Source organism: Leptidea sinapis, chromosome 43, assembly GCF_905404315.1.
Source record: "Leptidea sinapis chromosome 43, ilLepSina1.1, whole genome shotgun sequence".
Taxonomy (NCBI): Eukaryota; Metazoa; Arthropoda; class Insecta; order Lepidoptera; family Pieridae; genus Leptidea; species Leptidea sinapis.
In genome coordinates, this window is record NC_066307.1 from 179606 (window position 1) to 206633 (window position 27028).

Genomic DNA, 27028 nt, shown 5'->3' on the forward strand with positions numbered 1-27028 from the left:
GTGACCCATACAAAAATAATATTTACAAATAATTCTCATTTAGTCTTGGGACCAGAACCAGTGGGAGGCTCCTTTGCACCGGATGCCGGCTAGATTGGTACCACAACGTCGCCTATTTCTGCCGTGAATACAAACAGTAATGTGTAAACATTACTGTGTTTCGATCTGAAGGTCGCCGTAGCTAGTGATATTACTGAGCAAATGAGATTTGACATCTTATGGCTCAAGGTGACGAGCGCAGTTGTAGTGCCGCTCAGAATTTTTGGGTTTTTAATAATCTTGAGCGGCACCGCATTGTAATGGGCAGGGCGTATCAATTACCATCAGCTAAACATCCTGCTCATCTCGTCCCTTATTTTCATTAAAAAAAGACATAATATTATAAGTTTTGTTACAGAAATTTGTTCTTCATTTATGATCGAGTGTTGATTTGTAAGTTCTAAATTATGTTTCATTTGATCTTATCATTCCCTGGTAAATTTAGATTTTATCATATTTGTAATTTACTTATATCTGTCAAATATATCTTTTAGAGTATAATATTATTACTAGTTGTGATTTCAGTTTTACATTATTCTTCTATTGTAGCTGTTAGTAACTAGTAATTTTTATTTTATGGTTTTACCAGATCTTGAATGTATCACCTTCATTGAAATACTTTTAAAGAACATAATTTATGCCTTTAACTGTGGTAATTCCATAATTTGTGTGTAGAAACAATTATTATTAGGGATTCTAGGATAATATTACGATTGAACTCATTAAAACTCCGTATAGTTGCATAGTTATCATGAAAATACATGTCCAACCGAACGGAAAAACTAATAAAAATTGTGAAATGCATGCCTGTTTACGAAGAACTCTGCAAATTGCCAAACTTGCTGGAGCATTTTCTGTGGAGGGACTTGATAGCCCTGATATTGCGGACCTTAAGTATGTATTGTACCATATAATATTATAAAAGATAATAGTTGGGTATATATAAAATAATAAACTTCTATTCTATTAAATCTAAAATAAAAGCATATATCAAAAAGATGTAGTATGTAGTCATAGTATTGTAAATATAGTTATAAGATTTGTTTTGTTTCAATACAAATTTTACCTAAAAGATTCGCACATTTGATCACACATACACACAATGACTCACAAACACGCCTCAACCCTCATTTTCTAATGGAAGAGGAGGACACACGAGCGTTCAGCCAGGTATAGGATCAACCAAGGAGGTAACTTATCAATGATTTTGTTTAATTTTCGAACTGGCTTGAAAATAGTAATCTATTTATTGAAAAAAATCAACAACACTTTATCGAAAACTTGTTGTTGTTCGATGTTCGTCATTGATTTGGAAAAGTATTAGACAAAAAAGACAATGAGTGTAATAACTTACTTCTACGCCACCTGAAATTCAAAAGGCTGCAAGAGCCGTTTAGTTTAAATATCCGGGCATATTTGATAATTTTAAGTACTATTTGGACCTACGTATGTGGGTAAACACATTCGTAATTTAATAATTTAAGGTTCGTCTATCAATGCCTCTCTTGCTGGCCGCTGCAGTAATGTACTATTTATTATAGTCTACTGACTATCTTGTAACACGTAAAATACTTACCATTAAAAACAGCTGGAGGCTATTTTTCTTCCTTACCAGTTCAATATCCCTAAATGATAGTATCCGTACACAAAAGCAATTTTATGTTAAACAACTAAAAATGCTTTAAAAAATGCCTATAAAAGGAATTTCCTCTCTCAAAGATTCCATCATGATAATAAATCTATTTAAACCTTACAAATACACTTCTAAGCGAAATATTTTCGACTTTTACTAAAACACGTTACCTGCACTATCGCCCAAACTGACAAATCGACTTATGAGCCTAATCAGACATGATATCCGAATATTGGTGGGTACCCTAACGGGTCATAAATCAATAAATAAGCACCTTTTCACAATCGGCGTAACGGACAGTCTTAGATGTCTAGCCTAGGATGAAACGGTAGCTCATGTAATCGTAGAATGTGTGGGCGTAGCAAAGTCTTAGTGAATACGAGATCACTCCTGGAAGTCTGCGAATACCACAGGAATGTTCTGAACTTCTGGAAGGAGCCGGGTTGGTTGACTAGCCAATACTGCACGCAAAATGCAACATGGACCCAGCTAAGTAGTTTAATTGCGGAAATAGGAGCCTTATACCATTTCCATACCAAGACGCGTTTGCACAGGATGCCGGCTAGATTATGGGTCTATACGGCGCCTATCCCTGCCGTGAAGTAGTTATGTGTAAACATTATTGTGTTTCGGTCTGAAGGGCGCCGCAGCTAGTAAAACTACTGGGCAAATGAGACTTAACATATTACGTCTCAAGGTGACGAGCGCAATTGTAGTGCCGCTCAGAATTTTTGGGTTTTTCAAAAATCCTGAGTTGCACTGCAATGTAATGGGCAGGGCGTATGAATTACCATCAGCTGAACAACCTGCTCGTCTCGTCCCTAACAGATAAAGTGTATTTTTTTTTTACAATCGTCCATATATTTAACAACTATAATTCAATGCTTTCCTACGAATCTTTTTAATGAATAAGACGGATTGTATTTGGTAACAATCTCCCTTTTCACTCTGTTTATGAAATTTCAGGTGCAGTAAAATAAAATCAATTTATTTTCTAATAAATTTGATATTTATCATCCTACAGGCACTCATAATGTGCTTAAGCTTAGTCCATTTATCAAATAATTTGGGTTTTAATAATTTTGGTAAGTTTCGTCTTCAAATACCAATAACAATATGCACTCATACAGAAAACGCATGGGCACCAGTATAAGGATTTCTAAGATATAATTGGAAAAGAGCATTCTCAGATTTATATTATTTATTAAACCCCGCCTTTTCAAACTGGGATAGAACCATGTCATACCAATGTCTGTGATGTCAACAAGCAGTGGTCAATAATATGAATGTAGGTACTTTTGATTGGCAATTACTGTTGTGTCTTTGGTCTAACCTTTCTGTGACGTTATTATCATGGCGCTCTGTCCCATGCGCGGGGATTATGCCAAGGAAAATTACTATACTTTCTTTCTTACAATGTTTACTTTTCTTATTATCTGAATAAATTCATATAGTTATTATAAACAGAAAAAGAAATCACTTATGCATCGTCTTTGGAGGACAGAGAAACGATATTAAAAACATTTGAATTAATTGTTTCAGCAATGTTAATTTTTTATGTAATAGCAACACTGATGTCAATTTTCTTATTGATTCTCGCAAGAAATTGGCCAAGGTTTATGCATAAAACGGCAAAAATTGAACAACTGTTTGCACCTTTAAGAATAGAAATACAAAAGCCATTTAAGCTGACATGCTTTTCCTACACGTTTATGACAATAGCTACAGGTAAGAACTAAAAATATTATAATTTTTTTCCATGAGACTATTCTCAAGTTTACTAGTTGGCTATGTCGATGATGTTGAGGTTCTAGAGAATATGTTGGCTGGGGTGACTAATAAATAATGTATCAATCAACAAAGAATCATTAAAACAAATGTTTAAAGAAATAAACATTATGACTGTTGCTTCTCAATATACTCTTGATAATGCTCTATATGTTCATAAGCACATTAAGGAATTTGCTAGAAACTGAGACAATCATAATGTTAACTCGAGGAACAAACATAAACTTGTTATGCCTGCTACTTGGTTCAGTCGAGTTAGTAAGTCTTTTATTGGGCGAAGTATACGTTTTTATAATATGATCCCAGAAAATGTACAAAAAAAAAATGCGTTACGAAATTTAAATGAATTGTTAAAAAACGTTTGTATGGAAAAGTTTATTATAACATAAACGATTTTCTTAATGATACCACAGACTGGGAATGAAGCGTTTGAAGGAAACACCCTCAGGCTTTTTAATTATAAATGTTTATTGTACTATATTACACTTTTATCCATATTTTTATATAAAAAAAGCCCGCTGAGTTTCTTGCGCTCGTTCTTCTCAGGTTTGAGGCAGTCTATAATGAATGGTTTTTGACGTTCAATAAGTGATTTAGAATCCTATTTTAAATAAAAATATTGGAATTTGAATTTGAATGAGATTGATACTGAGGTATAAGAAATAGATCCTTTTTTTAAATAAATTCTTATTCTCTCAAAAATGGTTCACTGGTTGGATATAATATAAATCATCACAAATAGTCACCCCTATTACCTCCTAACATCGAATTACGAATAACTCTGTATACAAAGGCACATTATTGAATTTTTAGCTTTCTTCCTCGTACTACGAAGCTGTGGAATGAGCTTCCTTGTGCGGTGTTTCCGGGACGATACGACATGGGTACCTTCAAGAAAAGCGCGTACACCTTCCTTAAAGGCTTGCAACGCTCATGTTATTCCTCTGGTGTTGCAGGAGAGTGTGGGCGGCGGTGATTACTTAACACCAGGAGAACCGTACGCTCGTTTATCCTCCTATTCCATAAAAAAAAAATAGTAGAAACTGTTTTATATGATATAATGTTAACAACAGAATCAAACATTAATTTGTACTCCCGTTATTACCAGGTATGAGATGCATCTTTATGAGTGGTAGATTTTGAGGTAAATTTGCTTAAATCTTTTTGAGTATGAAAATTTGAAATTGAATAAATAAGAATTCAATGAATAGAATAGAATAAAGTTAACCGAAGTAAGCAGTTTACACTTTACCTTATAAACGCTAGGCTTTATCGGAATTAATTATTGACATTTTACATTCCTACCCCTGGAGTATTATCTTAAATAACATACTACAAGCATAATTTAAAACATAAATACCAAACGTATATTTTTTTAAAACAAGGAAGTTCAAATTATTGAAGTTTATGCTGAGTTTAAAAAATAATGTCATTCGATACTGCTCACGTGTAACAAATTACCATACATGAGTACGAGTCAGCTGATGTTGAAGTGATCACCACCGCCACCAATTCTGCAATACCAGAGGAAACACAGGATCGTTGCCAACCTATTACGATATGTAAGTATAAGTATTCAATCTTTATCATCAGATTTCAATTTATAATATAATTAATAGGCAAATAATGCTGCTATTAAAAATACCTTAAAACTTATTGGATTCTAATATCAGCTGCAGTATTCCCGAACTTGGAGCATGGGTTCTTACTTCCCTTCATGTGAGAATCATACATACTAATTAAGACCACATTTTACAAAAGCTATGATAAAACGTATCAATTGGTTGGAAGGTAAGTTTAAGTAATGTTTGAAAAACTAAAACCAGTTGTATTATAAACTGTTACTGATGTTTATGAGGAGATCCGTAGGAGAACGAAAGTCACCGACATTACAAAACTGAAGTGGCAGTGGGAAGAAAAGTCCTCGAATGGTGACTACGTATCGGAAGACGCAGTGTTGGTAGGTCCCCCATCAAGATAGAGACGATCTGGTCGAGATCGCCGGAATACGTTTTATCAGGGCAGCGCAGGACCGATCGTCCGCGTCGTGGAGATCTTTCGGGGAGGCTTATGATGATTATTGAAGTTAACGTAATATATATCTCGGAAATAAATTACCTTTTGCAACGTTTTATAATTAATACTTTACTAAGTTAATTTGAAAAACACATTCAGACCCTCAGTATATTGACAGTTGTATAAAAAGCTTAAAAATGTTTTTTCAAAAATGTTCTTTTTAGTTGAGCACTTACTGTCCATACTCTTCAATTTATCATCTATTATGTCTAACATGGGAGAGCAAGACTTAACACTAGAAGTTATCAAACAATACGCATTCGTGTATATGGCTCATGTATTCAACTTGATATCATTTTCATATTGGAAGGAGATTATCTACGAGGTAATATTTATTTCAATCCGTTCAATTAATTATTATGGCATTATTGGATCGATCGCTTTTTAATGTGTAGGGATCGCTTCATATTGTGACTTCTAATGCATTTATCACGGGGTATTCCATAGAGATGCTTAACCTGATCTCTGCAGACAAATCCATTCTCGACATGGATGTGTGCTCTACAGCACGGTTTTCTAGGAACTTCCCTCCTGCACAACCAAACTGTAGAATGAGCTACATTGCGATATTTTTCCAGGTTTATACAACATTGCACAAAGAACAATTGTTTATAATTTAATTGTTGGAGAACCATTATTCCCGTTGGCATTATCGTTAGAAGACATTATATGACTGTAGGTGACGTTAGTGTAAAATGCGAGCACGAAACACAATGATCAAGGTTTTACACTATTTTAATTTTGATTGAACATTATTAAAAAGGCATAAAAAAAGGTACTCTCAACAATAATCCAACTCCATCCATTGTCATCCATCCGCTGTCAATCTCCACAAGAAATGTGTCCGAACTCGCAAAAGAACTATTCTCGTACCCTGACAAATAAATATGTGTAAAAGTGTATTCAAAAAACAACAGGCAAATGTGTGTTCTGTACCTGAAACTTGACAGTAAGTGATCAGTGCTGCCTAAGCTGTCAACAGTCCAGCGCACAATATTGAGTATGCATATCAAACAGGCTGGCAACGCTCTTAAAATTTAACTCTTTTATCAATGAATGATTCACACAGGACACCGGACCATAAATTACGCTGACGAGATAATAGTTATGATGACAGAATTTGGATTCTTCTTCTATAAGGCCGAAAACCTTTACTTTGAGAGTAATTAATCTGTCCCCAATTGAAGTTATTTTTATTTATCTTAGAATTAGAAACGTCAAGTCGATTACTCAGTTGTGACGTCATTAAGTCTGTTGGGTTTTTAGTTAATATCGCCTGCTTATGTAATATATTATAATTTTTTAACTATCTTTATATCAAAACCATCATTTTTAAGATCTTTCTTCCTTTCATCTTTTGACTATTTACTTAAGTGCTTTCATCATTCCCATTCAAATGAGTTATATCCATATAACATAATGTGGTTCTGGGGAGATTATTGTGGTTCTGGGGAGATTATGTGGTTCTGGGAGATTATCATTCCAGCGGCAGAGCTCATTGCCACCACACGCGTCGCAGGTTGCGGATAGCGAACGGCCTTCAGATATGGAGGTTAGCTGCGAATAACCAATAAGCAGTCGCGGACAACGGAGCGGTCTATCGTAGAGGCGTCGGGGAGCCAGTGGCTGGGTGTGCCCCAACAAATGGCGCGCAATCTCGTAAGCGGTTGATGACAGTGGCGAGTTGGAACCGCCCCTTTAATATAAGCACCACTGCTCGGGGAGATGGGCCTCGTCAGCCATGGTAGGCTGCTCGTCTAGGAGAAGGAAAACTCTGATTTAAAACCACAACGGGCCTGATCGGCCAACCAGTCAAAAGAGGTGACAGCGGCCTAGGAGCTTAAATAAGTCCTGAAATGCCTGATGCAGAAGGCAACGGGAAACCACTGCATTATTTTCCCATGAACGTCGTCATGTCAGTACAAGCAAAGAATTATAAGTGGCCATGCGACCCGCTTAGCAACCGGCGCCGTGCTGCGTCCGGGGCAGTCGGTGGGAAATGGGTTACCGGACATGTGGATGTAGGAAACCAGGCATCACATGGAAAATGAACTACTGGAAACTCAGTAAAGATGTGCCACACCCAAACGATAGGTACTTGGAACGTGCGCGGATTACTCCAACCTGGAAAGCTTGACATTCTTGAAAGAGAAATTACTCGCTGCAAACTCAGGATCTGTGGTCTGAGTAAAACCCACTGGAAATGAAATGGCCATTTCACAACGGACACCCATGTCGTTTATTTCTCCGGTAACGACACGTACAGCAGGAATGAAGTCGCTGTTGTCCTGCCAAAAGACCAAAAAGACTGCGTAGTGGGATATTTATTTATTTAAGGAAAACCAACGGCTTATACAATTTCTGTAGAAACTTAAATAATAACAGATAGCCAATTACAGGTTTTCACTAATAGAAGTAATATAAAATATGTACGTGAACACTATTTTTCGGCTCAAATTCATGACAATAAAGATACTTTTAAACAGATAATAAAAAACAATACTTAATTAAAAAAGTTGAGGGTTATGCACTGCTTTGCCTTGGAAATGCTTGTAGCAAATATGTCAATATCTAATAATCTACTAACATCATTCACTGTTCTACACGCTCGCACCATATATGAGTTTTGCCTATAGTTGCTACTAACAGCAGGAACACAAAGTGGAGGGCTATATATAAGAGTTTTTTGAGGTACATTAAAATTAACTTTATACAGCAGATCTGGGCAATCGACATGATTTCTTATAATTTTTAACACAAATAAAAAGTCTGTTATATTTCGCCGTTCTTTGAGTGGTAAGAAGTGAAACTTTTTACACAAATCAACATAGCTGTTAGAATCGTAAGGTACCTTAAATTTAAAACAAAGATATCTTAAAAATCGCCTCTGAACACTTTCTAGACGGTCAACATACGTACTATATGTAGGATTCCAAATTTGTGAAGCATATTCCAGATTACTTCTAACAAAAGTACAATATAGTATCTTAATAGTCTTAATATTATTAAAATTCATTGAAATTCGCTTAATAAAACCTAATGCCTTATAAGCCTTGTATTAATAGCAACCTTCATTGAATAGCAACTTAGAGTCATGGTAGACGCCGAGATCCCTCGTACCATTGCATCTAGAGAGCACCTGACCTCTTAATGTGTAATTTGTTTGTAAGATGTTAATCTTACAGGTATATGTGACTACTGAACATTTTGATGTATTAAGTTCTAGTTTATAAGTAAGACAATACTCCTCTAGGCGGTTGAGATACTCCTGAAGGGCAATCATGTCGAGGATTGATGTTATTGAAGAGAATATTTTCATATCATCGGCGAAGGAAAGTAAATTGGAAGACTTAAAACAGGAATCTATATCACCTACATAGATAATGAAAAGAAGTAGAGCAAGTTGTGATCCCTGGGGAACACCACTAGGAACTGGAACCCAGTTAGAAATGTAGTTATTTAGTACAACAGCTTGTGAACGATTATCTATGTATGACGAACACCACCGTAACAAGTCACCTCGTATTCCCGACTGAGATAGCTTACATATTAATGTATTGTGGTCGATTTTATCAAACGCCTTACTATAGTCGGTGTAGATTACATCGACTTGCATACAATTATCCATAGCGTTAGTAATAATATTGTTGAGAAGTAAAAGATTAGAAACAGTAGATCTACCTTTCAGAAATCCATGTTGGAAGAGACTAAAGGTGTTTTTTAAGTAAGCATACAATTGCTTATATATGACCCTCTCAAAGACTTTAGCAATGATGCAAAGTTTTGAAATTGGTCTATAATTCGTAATTTCAGATCGAGACCCTTTCTTATGTACTGGTGTAATAAATGCCGATTTCCATAACTTGGTACAGAGCCAGTAGAAAGTGATTTACTGAAAAGCATGGAGATAGGAAGAACAATAGTGGAAGAGCATTTTCTAAGAAAAAATGACGATATGTTATCAGGGCCTGTGGATTTAGTTATATCTAGCCTATCAAGTAATAATTTTATTTCATGTACATTAATATCAATATTTTGAATATCAGAATTAATATTTGAATCAGAACTAAGAGTTAAGTCACCGTTATCTGAAGAATAAGAGGATATGCTTCTATCGTTATGTGTCGTGGGTTTAAGAAATGTTGTTTGAAAGTATGTTGAGAACGCATTACAGATAGTATCTCCACTTGCTAAGCTATTATTATTGTATGTCATTAGACTAGGCATACAATGAGATTGTGACCTACTTTTCACAAACCAACAAAAATGTTTTGGATTTTTTATAATTGAATCCTCAGTTAATTTCATATATTATTCATAGCAAATAGATTCTAATTGGTTAACTTTATTACGTAATAAATTACATGTAAAATAATCCGATTTGTTACCATAGTTCTTAAATTTTTTATGGTATTTACTTTTCTCCTTAATCGTTTTTATCAGAGCTGAGTTATACCAAACTGGATACGAATAGTTACGTGCACGTTTTATTGGTATATACTGATTTTGAAGGGCACATACCGTTTCATTTAAGAAGCTAACACAGTCGTCAATAGGGCGAGATAAAAACTCGCCTTCCCAGTCAATACCTCTGATTCTATTGTTAATATTTTGAAATTCAAATTCAAATTCAAATATTTTTATTCAAAATAGGATTTATAATCACTTATTGAACGTCAAAATCTACCTGCCCATTCAAAAGAGACTGCCTCAGACCTGAGAAGAATGGGCGCAAGAAACTCAGCGGGCTTTTTTTTTATATAAAATATGGATTACAATGTAATATCGTACAATAAACATTTATAATTAAAGAGCCTGAGGGTGCTTGCTTTAATCCCAGTCCGTGGTGTCATTAAGAAAATCGTTTATGCTATAATAACCTTTCCCACACAAACGTTTTTTAACAATTCTTTTAAATTTCGTAACACATTTGTTTTGTACATTTTCTGGGATCATATTGTAGAAGCATATACATCGCCCAACAAAAGACTTACTAACTCGACCCAACCGAGTAGTAGGCATAACAAGTTTATGTTTGTTCCTCGTGTTAACATTATGAATGTCACAGTTGCTAGAAAATTCCTCAATGTGCTTATGAACATACAAAACATTATCAAAAATGTATTGAGAATCAACAGTCAGAATGTTTATTTTTTTAAATTTTTCTCTTAATAGCCTAGGACCTAGGTTATAAATCGCGCGAATAGCCCTCTTCTGCAGCACAAAGATAGTATTAATATCGGCCGCACTGCCCCACAACAATATACCATAGGACATAACACTATGATAACTAAAGTATACTAATCTCGCCGTATCTATGTCAGTTAACCGTCTGATTTTCTTAACCGCATATGCTGCAGAACTAAGCCTATTCGCCAATCCTTCAATATGGGGGCCCCACTGCAATTTGAAAAAATCACCTTTATCATAAATATAGCGGAGCCGCGCCGCGTGATCTAATAACGTGGTTTCAAATGATTTTGCATCTATCAACAAAACAGGGTGATAAGTATCAATGTGTGTAAGAGGATCGGTGTACTCAGATACATAGATTAATTGGTTTGAAAAAACTAGATGTAATAGTCTGTTCTGTTTGTTAAGTATGCCATTAAACTGATGCAGGTATAATGCGCTCATTTCGTCCGTTAGCGAATACTCATCCGAAGAACTCATGCAAGTACTATAAAAACTACTAGTATCTGTAGGTTGCCAAACAATACCCCTTAAATTAAAATCACCAATAGCCAAAAAAGCGTCGGAAGGGTTGACTGATGACGCATAATTTAATTTTGTGAGGAAGTTTGCCAATTGATTACTAAATGACAAGCCGTTATTCTGCTCGCACAAATAAATAACACAGAGATACAAATCAATCCACTTACGTGTATTTGCTTATTTGATGCGTACACTTATCCAAAGGTCTTCTGCTGTTGAATTAAATTGCGGCAGCAACTTAACTTGCAAATGTTTACGTGTAGCTATTAAAACACCACCACCCTTTGTTTGACCCGTTAAACTATAATCGCGGTCACGTCGCCAAACTAGGTACCGATAATCCAGGAACTCGGAGTCAGATATGCTGTTTTCTAACCACGTCTCAGTAAATATAATAACGTCATAAGAATTCATACAGACTTTACGATAAACTTCATTAGTTTTTGTTCTTAGACCACGGACGTTCTGATAATAAATACTTAAATTATAGATATTATAAGACATTATCAATACTATTACTTATAAACATAATACGAATCATTTTAATAATAATTTTAAAGGTATGCGGTGTTATTTTAGTCATGCATTTATTAGATAAATACGTAATTTTAAGAAATTGCGGGTAGATTCTAAAAACTGAGTCTAAGTAAGAACAGTGAGGCATGCGATGAAGATGGCAATAATAGGCAAAACTTAAAAGGGTAAGCGAGACAAACATATTGTACGTTTTAGTTATCGAAATGAACAAAGTAACAAAGTTGTAATAGTGACCGGTTATAAGCAAGTCAGGGGTGCAAAACAATTTATAACTTATCAATACTGAAATATTATTCACAAACGATTCCAATAAATTATTAATGGTAAAGGTTACACTTAGGTAATGGGGATGTCCACATTTTAAACAATCTTGTTTAAATCATTTTCTTGGTGTATAACAAACACTCTCGATGTCTCATCACGGCGCACATGAATTTTACTATGTTTAACCCACACAAATTTATAATTCTTCTCATGAGCAGCGTTTTTGGCAGATGTTAGAAGCTTCTTTAGATCCATACTGAGGTGGTCATTAATATATATTTTCTTTGTTGATCCTGTGAAGCCAATATCCGTGGTCGTCACCTTTTCCGCCCTAGCCGCTGCGATGAAGTCTTCTTTTACATATCTGTTTAAGAAGAAGTCTAGATATATAGTTGATTTGAGCCCTTGGCACAACATGATTGATCTTCGTGCTGACTTTGTCTAGGATTGTGAATAAATTTTCATCTTTTTTGATAGGGATACCCTTGATTTCCACATTATTAAGACGCGATCTTTGTTCCATCGCAGATAGTACTAGCTTCGTCTTAGACATCTCACTCTGAAGGCAGACTGTACTGTATCCTGTAATTTTTCAACACTAATTCACAAACACATTTCCATTGCGATCTATTTTATGATCCATACCGCCTCCATGTGGTTTCCGATATGTTAGCACACCCAAAGCATAGAAGGTTATGGCAAAGAGAACACTGGGGTACATCATTAAACTTTTCATTGCAAATTGCACACTCAGACATATTGCAGCAGAAAAATTTTGAACCAAAGGTTGAAAATATATGTTATTCCGCCGGTATGTTGGAAGGACGGTAACAGGCGGTATGTGTAAGCTTAGCGAGTGTTCACGCGAGACTGAATATGAACCCATTTGTGACAGAATCCTAACCATAAAGATAAAAGCTTCACCTGTGAACTTAAACATTATACAGGCATATGCTCCTACTAGCACTGCGAGTGAAGAAGATCTGGAGAACTTTTATACAAAGCTGGAATCGGCTACCTCTAAGATACCCAAAAGAGAACTTCTGCTTATACTGGGAGACTTTAACTCAAAGATAGGTATGAATGCCCATCAACTAAGCGTTTGTACCGGAAAGTATGGACTGGGTCAGAGCGATGAGAGAGGAGAACGCCTGATGCAATTCGCGGCAGAAAACGACCTGATTATAGCGAACAGTTTCTTTAAAAACCACCCTAGGAGACTGTATACTTGGACTTCACCAGACGGAAATTATCGCAATCAAATAGATTATGTCTTAATCAGGTCACGATGGAAAACCTCAATCAGGAACGCTCACACGCTTAATGGAGCTGACTGTGGATCTGACCACCAACTTTTGATCTCCAAAATAAAGCTAAAACTAAGAGCAGCTCGAAAAACATCCAATCAAAGGCGATTAACAGTAGACAATGTCACAAAATTTTTAGCTGTATTAGAGCAAAACTGTAGTGAATGGACGGAGTTGAATCCCCATACAGAGAGCTCAGACATGCTTTGGGATCAGGCGAAAGCTCTCATATCCAAAGCTGTCAAGGAATCAAAAACACCTGCGGGGATACGTAAATGACAGCACTGGATGAGTGACAGTACTTCAGCCCTTGTTTAGGAAAGAAGGTTGATGAAGGCTTCAAGAGCTAACGTGAGGGACCTTAACGCAAAGTCAGGATGTATTCAGGAGGCATGCAGGAAAGATAAGAACACTCATCTTCAAAAAATATGTACCGAAGTAGAAGCTCATGCTGATAAGCACGAATCCAGAGACCTCCACCACAAGATCAGGTCCATCACGAAAACCCTCTCGTCCAAAACGTGGGCTATAGAGAAAGCCCGGGGAGAAACGGTAACAGAACTGGACGTTGTTTCCGAGACCTGGAGGGCCTACTGTCAGTCTCTGTTTAGTGATCCGCAGTCGCATTCTTTTCCTTCAACTGAGCCTAATACCGATGAACTGGAGCCTGACATACTGGAAGATGAAGTAAGAGCAGCCATTAAACATCTCAAAAATGGCAAGGCAATAGGAAGAGATTCTATCCCTAAAGAGACAGTCAAGGCGTCAACAACATATGGACGACCTGCGCTTAGCCTCGAGATTGGGCGCACACCGTGTTAATCCCACTACACAAGAAAGGCTCCACCAAATCCTGCAGCAACTACCGCTTGATTGCTCTGATACCCCATGCTAGCAAAATCTTTCTTCACATCGTGAATGAGCGTCTAAAATCCTATTTATCTAGAGAAATATCGCCAGAGCAGGCTGGGTTCGTAAAAGGAAAGGGTACACGGGAGCAGATACTGTCCGTCCGCCAGATAATCGAATAATCCCGAGAATTCAATAAACCTACATATATCTGTTTTGTTGATTTCTCCAAGGCGTTTGACTCTGTCAAGTGGCCGAAACTCTGGAATACTCTCCTAGAAATGGGTACCCCAAAACATCTGGTATCACTTCTTAGGCACCTTTACGAAGATAGTACGGCCTCAGTAAGAATCGATGAGGTTCTATCCAACAGTTTCCACCCCAGTGCAGGAGTCCGACAAGGATGTATAATTTCTCCATTACTGTTTAACATCTACATAGAACTGATAATGAGAATTGCTTTGGATGGTTGGACAGACGGTAACACTATTGGAGGACAAAAAATATCGAACTTACGCTACGCGGATGATACCATCCTCTTCGCAAGTAGCATCCCTCATATGGAAGAGCTACTACACAGGCTGGAAAACGTTAGACTTGATTTTGGCCTCAAAATTAATCGCAGCAAGACCAAAGTGATGATTGTCGACCGTGATAAGAACAACTCGCTAGAGGTTAAGAAAGTAGCAAATTGCGAGGTAGTGCCTACTTACATATACCTGGGGGCACTGATTTCAAATAATGGCGGCTGCATAGACGAAATCAAACGACGCATGGCAATCTCCAGATCGGCTATGGATAAATTGAGGAAGATATGGAAGGATCTCAATATCACTAAAACCACAAAAATACGACTTGTAAGGGCTCTCATATTCCCCATATTCCTCTACGCTGCTGAGACATGGACCCTACGAGAAAGTGAGAAGAAAAAGATCAATGCTCTTGAGGTGTGGTGCTGGAGAAGAATGCTCGGTATATCGTGGACCGAATTCCGAACCAATGAGTCCATTCTTCGGGAGCTCGGCATCAAACAGAGACTGTCCATTACCGTACAAGCTCGCATTCTCACTTTCTTCGGGCATGTATCGCGACGTGAAAGCGACTCCATAGAACGCATAGAACTCCATAGTGCAGGGTAAAGTCGAGGGCACTAGACCAAGAGGCAGGTTCCCGATGAGGTGGACGGACCAAGTGAGGCAAGCTGTCGACGGTACTCTGCATGAATGCACGAGATGAGCGGCTGTTCGCGACGAGTGGCGTCGCATTGTGAAACAGGCCACTAACCTCGATGTGACGACCATGACCACTCTAACAAGAGTGTAACGTCGAAGAAGAAGAAGAACACAATCGTTATGTCTGGAGTTATTCGTTGTGTCGCGTCGCCTCGCCTAGTTTAAAGTAAATGTATATGTGCTCTCGTGTGTTATATATACTGAATTTTTCGAAAACAAATTCAAGGTCACCAATACAATGTTCTATTATATAACAGTCGTTATACCAATTATCAATTTCGTTTCACATTTTATATGAATCTCTAATTGCTGTTGACTGTTTTTCCTTGTTCATAGTTTTTAAAATCTGCTTAGCCTTAGTGCTGAATTACCAGCACTGTATTATCTTTGTCTCTGTTTTGTTCTATCGAATTTTTGTTGGGAGATTAACAATGCTTAGTAATTTAATACGTTTGATGTTTTCTTTATAGTTGGTGAACCTGCAAGCCACATTTATATGGAACTTTACGGATGTCATATTAATTTGTTTCAGTGTGCATATTAATTCATATTTCGTGGATTTAAACCAAACGATTACTTCTCAAGTTGCTGAGGTATTTTTTAATGAATAAATATCCTACTTAGATTTAGTTAGTAACAAATAATCCTAGATAACTACTACTTAATTCTATGGCTTACACAACAGTAATGAAATGAACAATTTGTTAGTTGCTTTTTAGGTAGATTTGTTATTTGAACCTTAAGTAAATACGGGGTAAGGTTTAATGTTCATTAATAAATGTTTATACAGTAATAATTATAAATACACATAAAATAATATAAATCGAGGACAATTCCTAGCTAACTATCATAATGTTTATTTGGCTAACACAACTGCAGTGTTGAGTTGAGTTGAAAATAGAAGAAATAATTAACAACCAATGTGGAATAGAATCGGTACAAAGCATGCGCCTGTCTTATTAATAAACTTAATGAAAAGTTGCTACAATTTTAAAATTACTTCTCCCTGTCATGTTATTCTGTAGTGGCAATGTTGAAATAAAAGCAAAAAATTATAAACTTCGAATAAATTTACTTCGCATTTATTAATAACACAGGCGAAATCTATTAAGAGTGGAACATCACTGGGGTGTTTTTATCATTTTTTTTTTTGAGTGTTTGGTGGTTTGTCTAAGATTAATACTAATATTTTTATTTCAGGGATCAATCAACTGGCCGCAAATTCGTGTATATTATACGCATTTAGTTAAACTTGTCGATGAAGTCAATTTTCAATTGGGCCCTCTTATTTTTCTGTCCTTCTTTTCGAACTTATTTTTTTTATGTCAACAAATGTTTCATGCAACTAAGTACGTTTTTTTTGTCAATATAGTTTCTGATATTCATCACCACCATCACCAGCCGGCCTCTGCCATCCGAGTCAGTATGGCGAATCAGCAGCCGATCACTGTTATTTCAGCTTATCTTCCGCCCAACAAAAAAGTATTATACACAGATATCGAAGCATTACTCGGCCACGGGGCTGCAGTCATAGTGGGCGGCGATCTTAACGCCAAACACTCCAGCTGGAACAGTAGAGCCACAAATAGAAACGGAATCTTATTAGATTCGCTGACAGACACGCTGAACTTTTCAGTAATAGCACCCGACGAACCAACACGTTATCCGGATAACGTCGCGCACCGACCCGACATTCTAGACGTTGCGTTACTTAAAAACGTAACGCTCAATGTAAATTCAATCGAGGTTTTTCACGAATTAGAGTCAGACCACCGGCCCGTCGTCCTAAATCTAGGCCCACCGGTTAACTTTCAACCACCGACGAAAACAGTGATCGACTGGCAACGGCTGGAAAAGGATCTAGAGTCTATCAAGTCCGACGACCTTGACCTTATACCGGACGTCATCGACTCGGTCGGCTCACAGTGCTATCTCTCATGTGACGTCACATATACAGAATAGGATCAAGGCCTGCTCCAGGCAGGTTCCGACGATGTAACCGCATCGCCTAAACCTACCTCTAGAGGTCAGGAACTTACTCACACAGAAGCACGAGCCACTAGACTCTACGACAGGTATCCGTCGGTCGAGAATAGGCGCCACCTCCGCCACCTACAGCGGGTGGTACGGGAACGTATCGCGGAACTCCGCGGCGAACGTTAGGACCGCTTGCTCGGCAACCTTAAGCCATCACATGTGGCTTTCTGGAACCTGCCTCGCGCGTTCAAACAGGAGCCGCCCACTGTCATGCCTCCTTTGGACAGACCGGGACTGCAGCCGGCGCTCGATGACGATGAGAAGGCTGAATGCCTTGCCGATAGTCTCGAGAGTCAGTGCTCTCCAAATGCAGCAGCCGACCCGACACACGTTGACGAAGTTGATCGTGAAGTTGAACGTCGCTCCGCTCTGAGCCCTTCAGGCGATGTAATAAAACCCACCTCTTACGAAGAGGTGAAGCTAATCATTAAGGAGCTTAACTCCAAGAAGGCCCCGGGGCCCGACACTATAAACAATAGGGTTCTTAAAATCCTACCCTCGACTCTTATTACTTTATTGGTTACCATTTTTAATATTCTATTGTCTAATAGCGCATTCCCCGAACAATGGAAGGATTCCATTGTTATCGGTATCCCAAAACCCAATAAACCTAAAGCTAATCCGAGTAGCTATAGGCCTATTAGCTTAATTAACTCGATCGGGAAACTTTGCGAAAGATTAATCCTCGCGCGTCTTAATCATTACATCGCGGAGCTCAACCTGATACCCGACATACAGTTCGGATTCAGAACCGCTCACTCGTGTCCCCAGCAGGCTCACCGACTCATCGAGTACATTCTCGTAGGGCGTCAACTTCACGCTACCACGGCAGCCGTGTTTTTCGATGTCGCGAAGGCATTCGACAAGGTATGGCACAACGGCTTAGTATTCAAGCTGTATCAACTGAGAGTGCCAGACAGGCTCGTGCGCATCATGCGAGCCTACCTTACTGATCGCTCCTTCCGATGTCGAGTAGAGGGCACCCTATCCTCACCCAGACCCATCAGGTCTTGTGTGTGGGCGAAGCAAACTTCCGCTCAAACACAAAGTGACGCTGTACAAAACCATAGTACGGCCCATACTGTCATACGCAAGCGTCGTTTTCGCGCACACCCGACCGAGCTACTAACGTCGTTTGCAAGTAGTTCAAAATAAATTCACGCGCATGGCAACCGGAGCCCCGTGGTTCATCCGAAACGTTAACCTTCACCGCGACCTAGAGCTTCCGACGATAGCTCAACACTTTAAAGAGATCTCGCGACGCTTCTTTGAGAAGGCGCCTAACCATCCCAACATCTTGGTTAGGAAGGCATGCGGGTACACCCCCCTTCACCATAGTCTCAACCCAATAAGACGTCCCAGACACGTAACGGTAGACCCGGATGACGACATCACCATCGCCAACGTGACACCCACACAAACACCGACACAGACACGCACACACCGCCTTCGCAGGCGTAGGCGTGGTCAAACACCGCAAACCACTGGCACTCGTCACTCTGACGATGGCCAGCGGCCCGCACCCTAGATACACCACACATTGTTTTGATACCCGACGAGACGTTAGTCCTCGTCCTGTAATCGTTTCACTACACTCACTCACACACGGACTGACTGACGGACTGACATACACCACTTACACAACCACAAACACACTCCACAAACAGACACAAACACAAACATACATGCACACTAACATTTACACTACTTACACACATACAAACATACATACATACAATCATAAACACATACACACACACTTACATACATTACACTAATCATCACCACACTCGCCGGCGAGTGTGTTCTTCTCATCTTTTCATCTTCATTTTCATTTTCATTCTCTCTCCTTCCCACAAGCACACGGCCGGTCTGAGGTTCGAGTCTCCTTAGGAGACGCCCCGCGACTGTTGTTGCGTAGTCTTTGCGGCCTCCACGGCCCACGTCCTACTTCGCTGTGAAAGCCAGGGCTGCTAACAGCACAGAGGAGGTTTTAGTCGGTATGGGGCGTCCGCTTACGCGGACACTCGAGTCCGACATATTACGCCCCGTTCCGGGGCGTAAATACGTAACAGTATTTCCTCCTCTCAAAAAAAAAAATCACCAGCCGGGAGACGTCCACTGCTGGACAAAGGCTTCCCCTAAATATCTCTACGAAGATCGGTTCTGCGCTGCTCTCATCCAACGGATTCCGGCGATCTTGACCAGGTCGTCGGTCTATCTTTTGGGGGGCGGGAGAGGGGGGGGGGGGGTATTAACACTGCGTCTTCCGGTACGTGGTCGCCATTCGAGGACTTTCTGCCCCAACGACCATCTGTTCAACAGCTATGTGCCCTGCCCATTCTCACTTCAGGATTTATTTGAGCTATGTCGGTGACTTTGGTTTTCCTACGAACCTCATATTCATAGCTATTAAATATTTTGATACGGCCACTTAAGCCGGGTAGGTACTGGTACTCGTATGTTGAGGATTTAATAAGTTTCTGATTTGATACTTTTTTATCAGAAAAAGAGACGAGAGAGCGCTCTCTTTGGTAAGTGATACAGCCTACTCAGTACAATGCATTGCGCATTTTTGAAACTGCAAAATCGCAATTTGTTCGTTGTATGTTGATGACTTTTAAAATTGAACATTATGTTAAGGCGGTTAGCTTTAGTTATTATTAATAAATATTTACATAATAATTATTAATAGTATATTATAATATTGAGGACAGTTTTAGGCGTAACTTTTGTATAGAGTTGTGTATCTTGGGTTTGTATCACTATTCATGTTATATCGTAACCAAAATAGGAAGATCCAAAACAATATCAATCAATCAATATATTATAATATCTATTTTTTATAATACAATATTAATCTTTTCAATTTCTCTTAACGAAAATTTTCAGTCGATTTTCTTTTGAAGGAGGCCATGATAACGTTTTGAGGTAAGTTAATATAGAATATACTATATAAATATTATTGTTATTATCTAATTTAGGAATATTAGACAGCTCACAAGTGTTGCAGCGGCCCTATTGGTATACTTTAGCTATTTTCATAGTATCATGTCTTATCGTATTCTGCTTTGGGGAAATGCGGCAAAAAAACGGGCGGTACGATCAATTTATCAGCTACATTCAAGATTTTCCCTGAGGGAGTTTTTTAAGGACATCGATATTTTAACGGTTGCCTCGCAATATATTTATGCGAATGTATGCATTAAATCCGTCAGATTCTAAATTTGTTTGAAAAGAGAATTCACACCTTCAACACAAGACACATACATAATTGTGTACAAATTATTATCGTATGCAAAAACTACATTCTTCTATTGTGGGAATGGAACATACTGATACGGTATGCAATAGAGCCCGATTTGTCCTCAGTCGCCTTTATCCACTTGTGTGTGGGCGAAGCAAACTTCCGCTCAAACACAAAGTGACGCTGTACAAAACCATCGTACGGCCCATACTGTCATACGCAAGCGTCGTTTTCGCGCACACCCGACCGAGCTACTTACGTCGTTTGCAAGAAGTTCAAAATAAATTCACGCGCATGGCAACCGGAGCCCCGTGGTTCATCCGAAACGTTAACCTTCACCGCGACCTAGAGCTTCCGACGATAGCTCAACACTTTAAAGAGATCTCGCGACGCTTCTTTGACAAGGCGCCTAACCATCCCAACATCTTGGTTAGGAAGGCATGCGGGTACACCCCCCTTCACCATAGTCTCAACCCAATAAGACGTCCTAGACACGTAACGGTAGACCCGGATGACGACATCACCATCGCAAACGCGACACCCACACAAACATCGATACAGACTCGCACACACCGCCTTCGCAGGCGTAGGCGCGGTCAACCACCGCAAACCACTGGCACTCGTCACTCTGACGATGGCCAGCGGCCCGCACCCTAGATACACCACACATTGTTTTGATACCCGACGAGACGTTAGTCCTCGTCCTGTAATCGTTTCACTACACTCACTCACACACGGACTGACTGACGGACTGACTGACGGACTGACATACACCACTTACACAATCACAAACACACTCCACAAACAGACACAAACACAAACATACATGCACACTACTTACACACATTCAAACATACATACATACAATCATAAACACATACACACACACTTATATACATTACACTTAACATCACCACACTCGCCGGCGAGTGTGTTCTTCTCATCTTTTCATCTTCATTTTATCTTCATTTTCATTCTCTCTCCTTCCCACAAGCACACAGCCGGTCTGAGGTTCGAGTCTCCTTAGGAGATGCCCCGCGACTGTTGTTGCGTAGTCTTTGCGGCCTCCACGGCCCACGTCCTACTTCGCTGTGAAAGCCGGGGCTGCTAACAGCACAGAGAAGGTTTTAGTCGGTATGGGGCGTCCGCTTACGCGGACACTCGAGTCCGACATATTACGCCCCGTTCCGGGGCGTAAATACGTAACAGTACGTAACAGAGCAGGAATCCTCTCAAAAAAATAAAATGTGGGAATGGAGGTCCGCCTTTATAATAAAATACCAATTATTCCATCCATCTAATCCAATAATTATATATATCATCATCATCAGCCCGAAGACGTACACTGCTGCACAAAGGCCTCCCCCAAAGACCTCCACGACGATCGGTACTGCGCTGCCCTCATCCAACGCATTCCGGCGACGGCCTTCTTGATTAACGTTATATAAAAGGTTATTATTGTCATAAATTATGATACTCTTTTTTATAATTTCAGTAACAAATATGACAAAATACATTCTGTGTACTACGTGTTCTCTTTCTGTTTTCTATTACTGAGATGCTTATTGACATCGTTATTGGCTGTCAGAGTGAATACAGAGGCGAAGAAACCACATCAAGCTTTACTTAACGTGAGCGCAGACGAATATAATTTGGATGTAAGTTACTCAATGTTTTAAAAAGTTTCGTTTACATACTCAGTAGAATCCTATAATACCTATATATTCACAATGCAAACAATTAACTCAACCAAAAGAGGTGAATGGGCGCGGGGTACTGAATGCTTATTGGTCACGTAATCACGAAATATAGTGCAAAATTTCTATTGGCTACTGCTGACTTATATATGATCTGTTTTTCTAATATAGTATATTTTTTTAGGATAATAAGGTATGAGACGAGCAGAACGTTCAGCTGATGGTAATTGATACGCGCTGCCCATTACATTGCAGTCCCGCTCAGGGTTCTTGATAAACTCAAAAATTCTGAGCCACACTACAATAACGCTCGTCACCTTGATATATAAGATGTTAAGTCTCATTTGCCCAGTAATTTCACTAGCTATGGCGCCCTTCAGACTGAAGTTCAATAATGTTCATACATTTCTGCTTCCCGGCAGAAATAGGCGCCGTTGTGGTACCCACAATCTAGCCGGCATCCTGTGCAAAAGAGCCTGCCTCTGGTAAATACCCTTAGTCGCCTCTTACGACACCCTTGGGCCTGGTGTTTCCCAATTCTTTTTATTCTCCAGGGAAGCGCACGTTGCCAAATAATTCAAATTTAAATTGCAGGTACAAAGATTTCAGCGTCAGATTCAATACTTACCAGTTGCAATCAGTGGTGTATTTTTTAAAGTCACAAAAGCTATGATACTACAGGTGAGATTTGAACTTTTCTTTCATTTGGATTTTGTTGAATTCTTTATTCAGTGTACTGAATATTCGTGCGACTGGATCGATAGCTGGTTCATACGTATACCTTAAAGTTATGCCTCTGATCTTATGATATGAAAATTTATTCCATGCCACACAAATGAAGTAACAATCTAAATCTATATAATATATGAGATTTCCACCTATATCAATATATATTACTCATCACGATATATTTGGAACTATGAGGCGTAGAGACTTGAAATTTGTTAGAAATTGGTCAACTAGACCATTTGTTCGGATACCATATGCCTCTTGTAACTGAACCACATACCCAATGGACGAGTATTAAATAAATTTCAATATTATGTATAAATTTTAACATTAAAAAAAAAACATTTATTCTAATTTCTTTTTATATAGGTACCTACTTTATTGCAATATTTTTATATTTAAATAAAATTACTAAGTATTTTGATTTTGTTACGCCAAAAATATTTAAACTTTATATACAAGTACACGTTTGTTGTAAACATTTAATGTAAATATTTAGCATTAGGTATGTAATTTAACATTATAATTTATATAAGCACCATAAGTCTCCCTTATAGTAATATATTATATTAAAATAACTTATGCGTCGTTAACTTTTGCGATGTTTTCATGACGAAATTTCTGCTTTTTCGTTGTTTTTATAATTTTTGAGACTATTAATAGACGTAATTAGAATGCTATTTAACAATGAAATGGATTGCATTTTTGTTCTAAAATTTTTATTAATAATAATCTCCATTAAGATGGTTGCGAATCTGAAGTCGCAGTGGGCAGGGCACATAGCTCGACGGACAGACAGGCCGTTGGGGAGTCAAATCCTTGAATGGCGACCACATACCGGAAGACGTAGTTTTGGTAGACTCCCTACAAGATGGACCGACGATCTGGTCAAGGTCGCCAGAATGGGCTGGATGAGGGCAGCGCAGGACCGATCGTCATGGCGATCTTTGGAGGAGGCCTTTGTCCAGCAGTGGACGTCTTCCAGTTGATGATGATGATGATGAATATTCAGAGTCATGGTCCAATCGCAACATCCGACTTCTAGTATGTAGTAACATACCCTGTATACTATAATATAATACTTTTTTAATACTTCAGGTTATCGCAACGATTATCACTTACGAAATCGTCTTATTGCAGTTCAGCAGATAGTAATGTCAATATTAGACCATTCCAAATTTAAAGGCCGGCAACTCAACTCTTCACCACGGGTGTTGCAGATGTCCATGGCAGTTGCCTGATGAGCCTCAAGCCACTTTGCCAGCTCTTATATAAAAAATAAATCAATCAACTGTCGTACCAAATGTTAATCTTAGACCATACCGAAAGCCCACAGTAGAAAATTTATTTCGTCTACTTCTTTTCATCATTCACGACAAAAATCTTAATTTTCAAGACCATTTTACAGTATTTAGATATGAAGCCCATTTTTAAAATTAACTCAGATTTTTAAAATTTCTCATAACAAAATTCCTTATTATAATAGACTTCAATTAATGATACACCTGAAAATAAATAATTCGCTAACGTTAAGGCTATTTCGGATTTCAGACTAAGGGATTTTCTTTACGTGGGTAGATTTTAAGGGGAAAATTATCAGTGTGAGTTAGTAGTTCATATTATATTATATGTAAACGAAGGAGATTTAAAGTTTAGACGTATTGTGGATTGGTTTGAGATAACATTACGATAGAAGCATTATTATATATGTAAATACATAAAATAATTAACCCAATTCAATAGATAATAAAAAGGTTCAATCAGAAATATGGTTGTATTTTATTGATTACTCCTTTCATTTTATTTTGGTTTTTATTACTGCTTTGGACAATTAAGAAAAAAAAACAGAACCCTTTTTATTATGGACCGAACAATCTCTGTCGAGTCAGGTTGTATTTTTTTACGGAAAAGTTCTCCTCTTTTGGAATGGAATGCCATTCCATTCCAATTATAGCTACATTCTTGGTGACGACAGCTGTGTACCGTAATATATTACGTTGTTAACCATACTTTTTCGACATGTATAAAATTTAGGTTCCGTAAGATTTTTGCCGCAAATTTGAAGGAGTAGTAGATGGATAGATTTGAAATATTTCATATGAAGAGGCGGGTTAGGTTCAAATCATCTTCATGAAAACCTAATCTGGTCTCTATATTATATTAAATATTTCAAATAAATCCATGAAAAAATTTCTGAAATTTGCGAGCTCAAAAATACCTATATAATAAAATATATTTTTTATTTTGTATTTATATGTTTTTCTGTTGATCATTGACTCTGTCTACCTCAGACTGCAAGATCCTGCCCAGCGAGATTGAATCAGAAATTAGGAGATCCACAGAAGAACCAAAGACACCGACATAGCCCAAATGATTGCGAAACTGAAGTGGGAGTGGGCAGGGCACGGCAAATGGCCGGTGGGACAGAAAAGTCCTCGAATGGCGGCCACATACCGGAAGACGCAGTGTTGGTAGGCCCCTCACAAGATGGACCGACGCTCTGGTCAAGTACTCTGGATTACGTTGGACGAGGGCAGTGCCGGACCGATCGTCGTGGAGATCTTTGGGGAAGGCTTTTGTCCAACAGTGGACGTCTTCTGGCTGATGGAGATGATTACTCAGGTTGCGACAGAACGTTCATGTTAGACAGATTTCAGACAGCCTTTTTTGTGTGACGGTAAATTTCGCCAACGTAACTCATCGAGGTAATTTATTGAATCTCGGATGTCACTTTGGGGAGAGTTCTCGGGACCCCAGGTGTTTGGCCCCCGTATGTGGTCTTCCCCTGCATTCCAGAAGAATATGTGTCCATCTCTTCTGCCTTCATTCAAGCTCTGACACGGTCTATATCAAAAAGATGTCTTTAAAAAGGGCCGTGAAGTCACAGGATATATTTTATGTAGCCTTGGGCGCGTAAGGTTTGGCATCGGAGAAAACCTGTGCGAGATACATGGGACCTACATCCAGACGTGTAGCAACTAGATACCGCACTAACTAAGAAAAATAACTTTTTTATTACAGCAACTTTTAGTTGCTTGTGTGCGTGGCATCTTGACACTCAATGGCATCTTTCAAAAGTTGTAACATACGCTTTGTGTAATTTTTTATTGAAATTGTAGCTGTACCTACAACCAATAATATCAATTAATACAAATGTCTAATACGTAACTTGTAACGTAGCATTATAGATCGTAGAAATAGTAATCGTGCATATTAACTGTAATAAGCGTATGCCGAAAGATTCGTTCTGACAAGAACATTTTATTTTATATAACGTAATATTAGCTCTGACAAGAACATTTTATTTTATATAACGTAATATTAGCTCTGATAAGAACCATTTCATAATGCTGTACATCAACTCATAGAATCATACAGATCACCAGTTTAGTCATCTCAGTGAAGTTTCAAGCATCGTACTTTCTCTCGACGATCGCAGATATACTCACGTGATCAGTCATATGCTCCGCGTTATACAACCGCACAGCAAGGCCGAGCGGACTCGACTGACGAGTGAAGCGTCGGGGGTCGATCGCTATTCATGCAATTTTAATCAATGAGCAATAGCGTAGGTGCGGAATGCTCATTGACATCGTATGATCGAGCTTCGACGCGAGTTTACACAAACTGCGATAGCATTAGTTTTAGAGCGAGATAGAACACATAATATTATTCTCATTTCTTAGTGAATGAAATGTTTTACTATTGGTTAAAATGTAAGCTCTAGTATTGGTGTGTATTTTCTGAACTTGTAAATATTTTTTAAGTAACGATTGTAATTGGGTAACTAGTTTTAAGGATTTTGTATATATATCGTGTAACTTTTAAATAAATCATATCTTCCATATATCTTTCACATATTCCTCACAGTCAAGCAG

At 38.4% G+C, this 27028-nt stretch overlaps 1 protein-coding gene across 1 annotated transcript; it reads left to right on the forward strand.

Moving 5' to 3' along the window:
* The first annotated feature begins 790 nt into the window (after window positions 1-790).
* Window positions 791-24302, forward strand: LOC126977129 (gustatory receptor for sugar taste 64e-like). Its single transcript, XM_050825833.1, has 8 exons — window positions 791-937; window positions 5322-5325; window positions 5701-5861; window positions 15911-16033; window positions 16641-16789; window positions 22220-22382; window positions 23016-23102; window positions 24249-24302. The coding sequence occupies exons 1-8, from the start codon at window positions 791-793 to the stop codon at window positions 24300-24302; spliced, it is 888 nt and encodes a 295-aa protein (XP_050681790.1).
* The last annotated feature ends 2726 nt before the right edge of the window (window positions 24303-27028 follow it).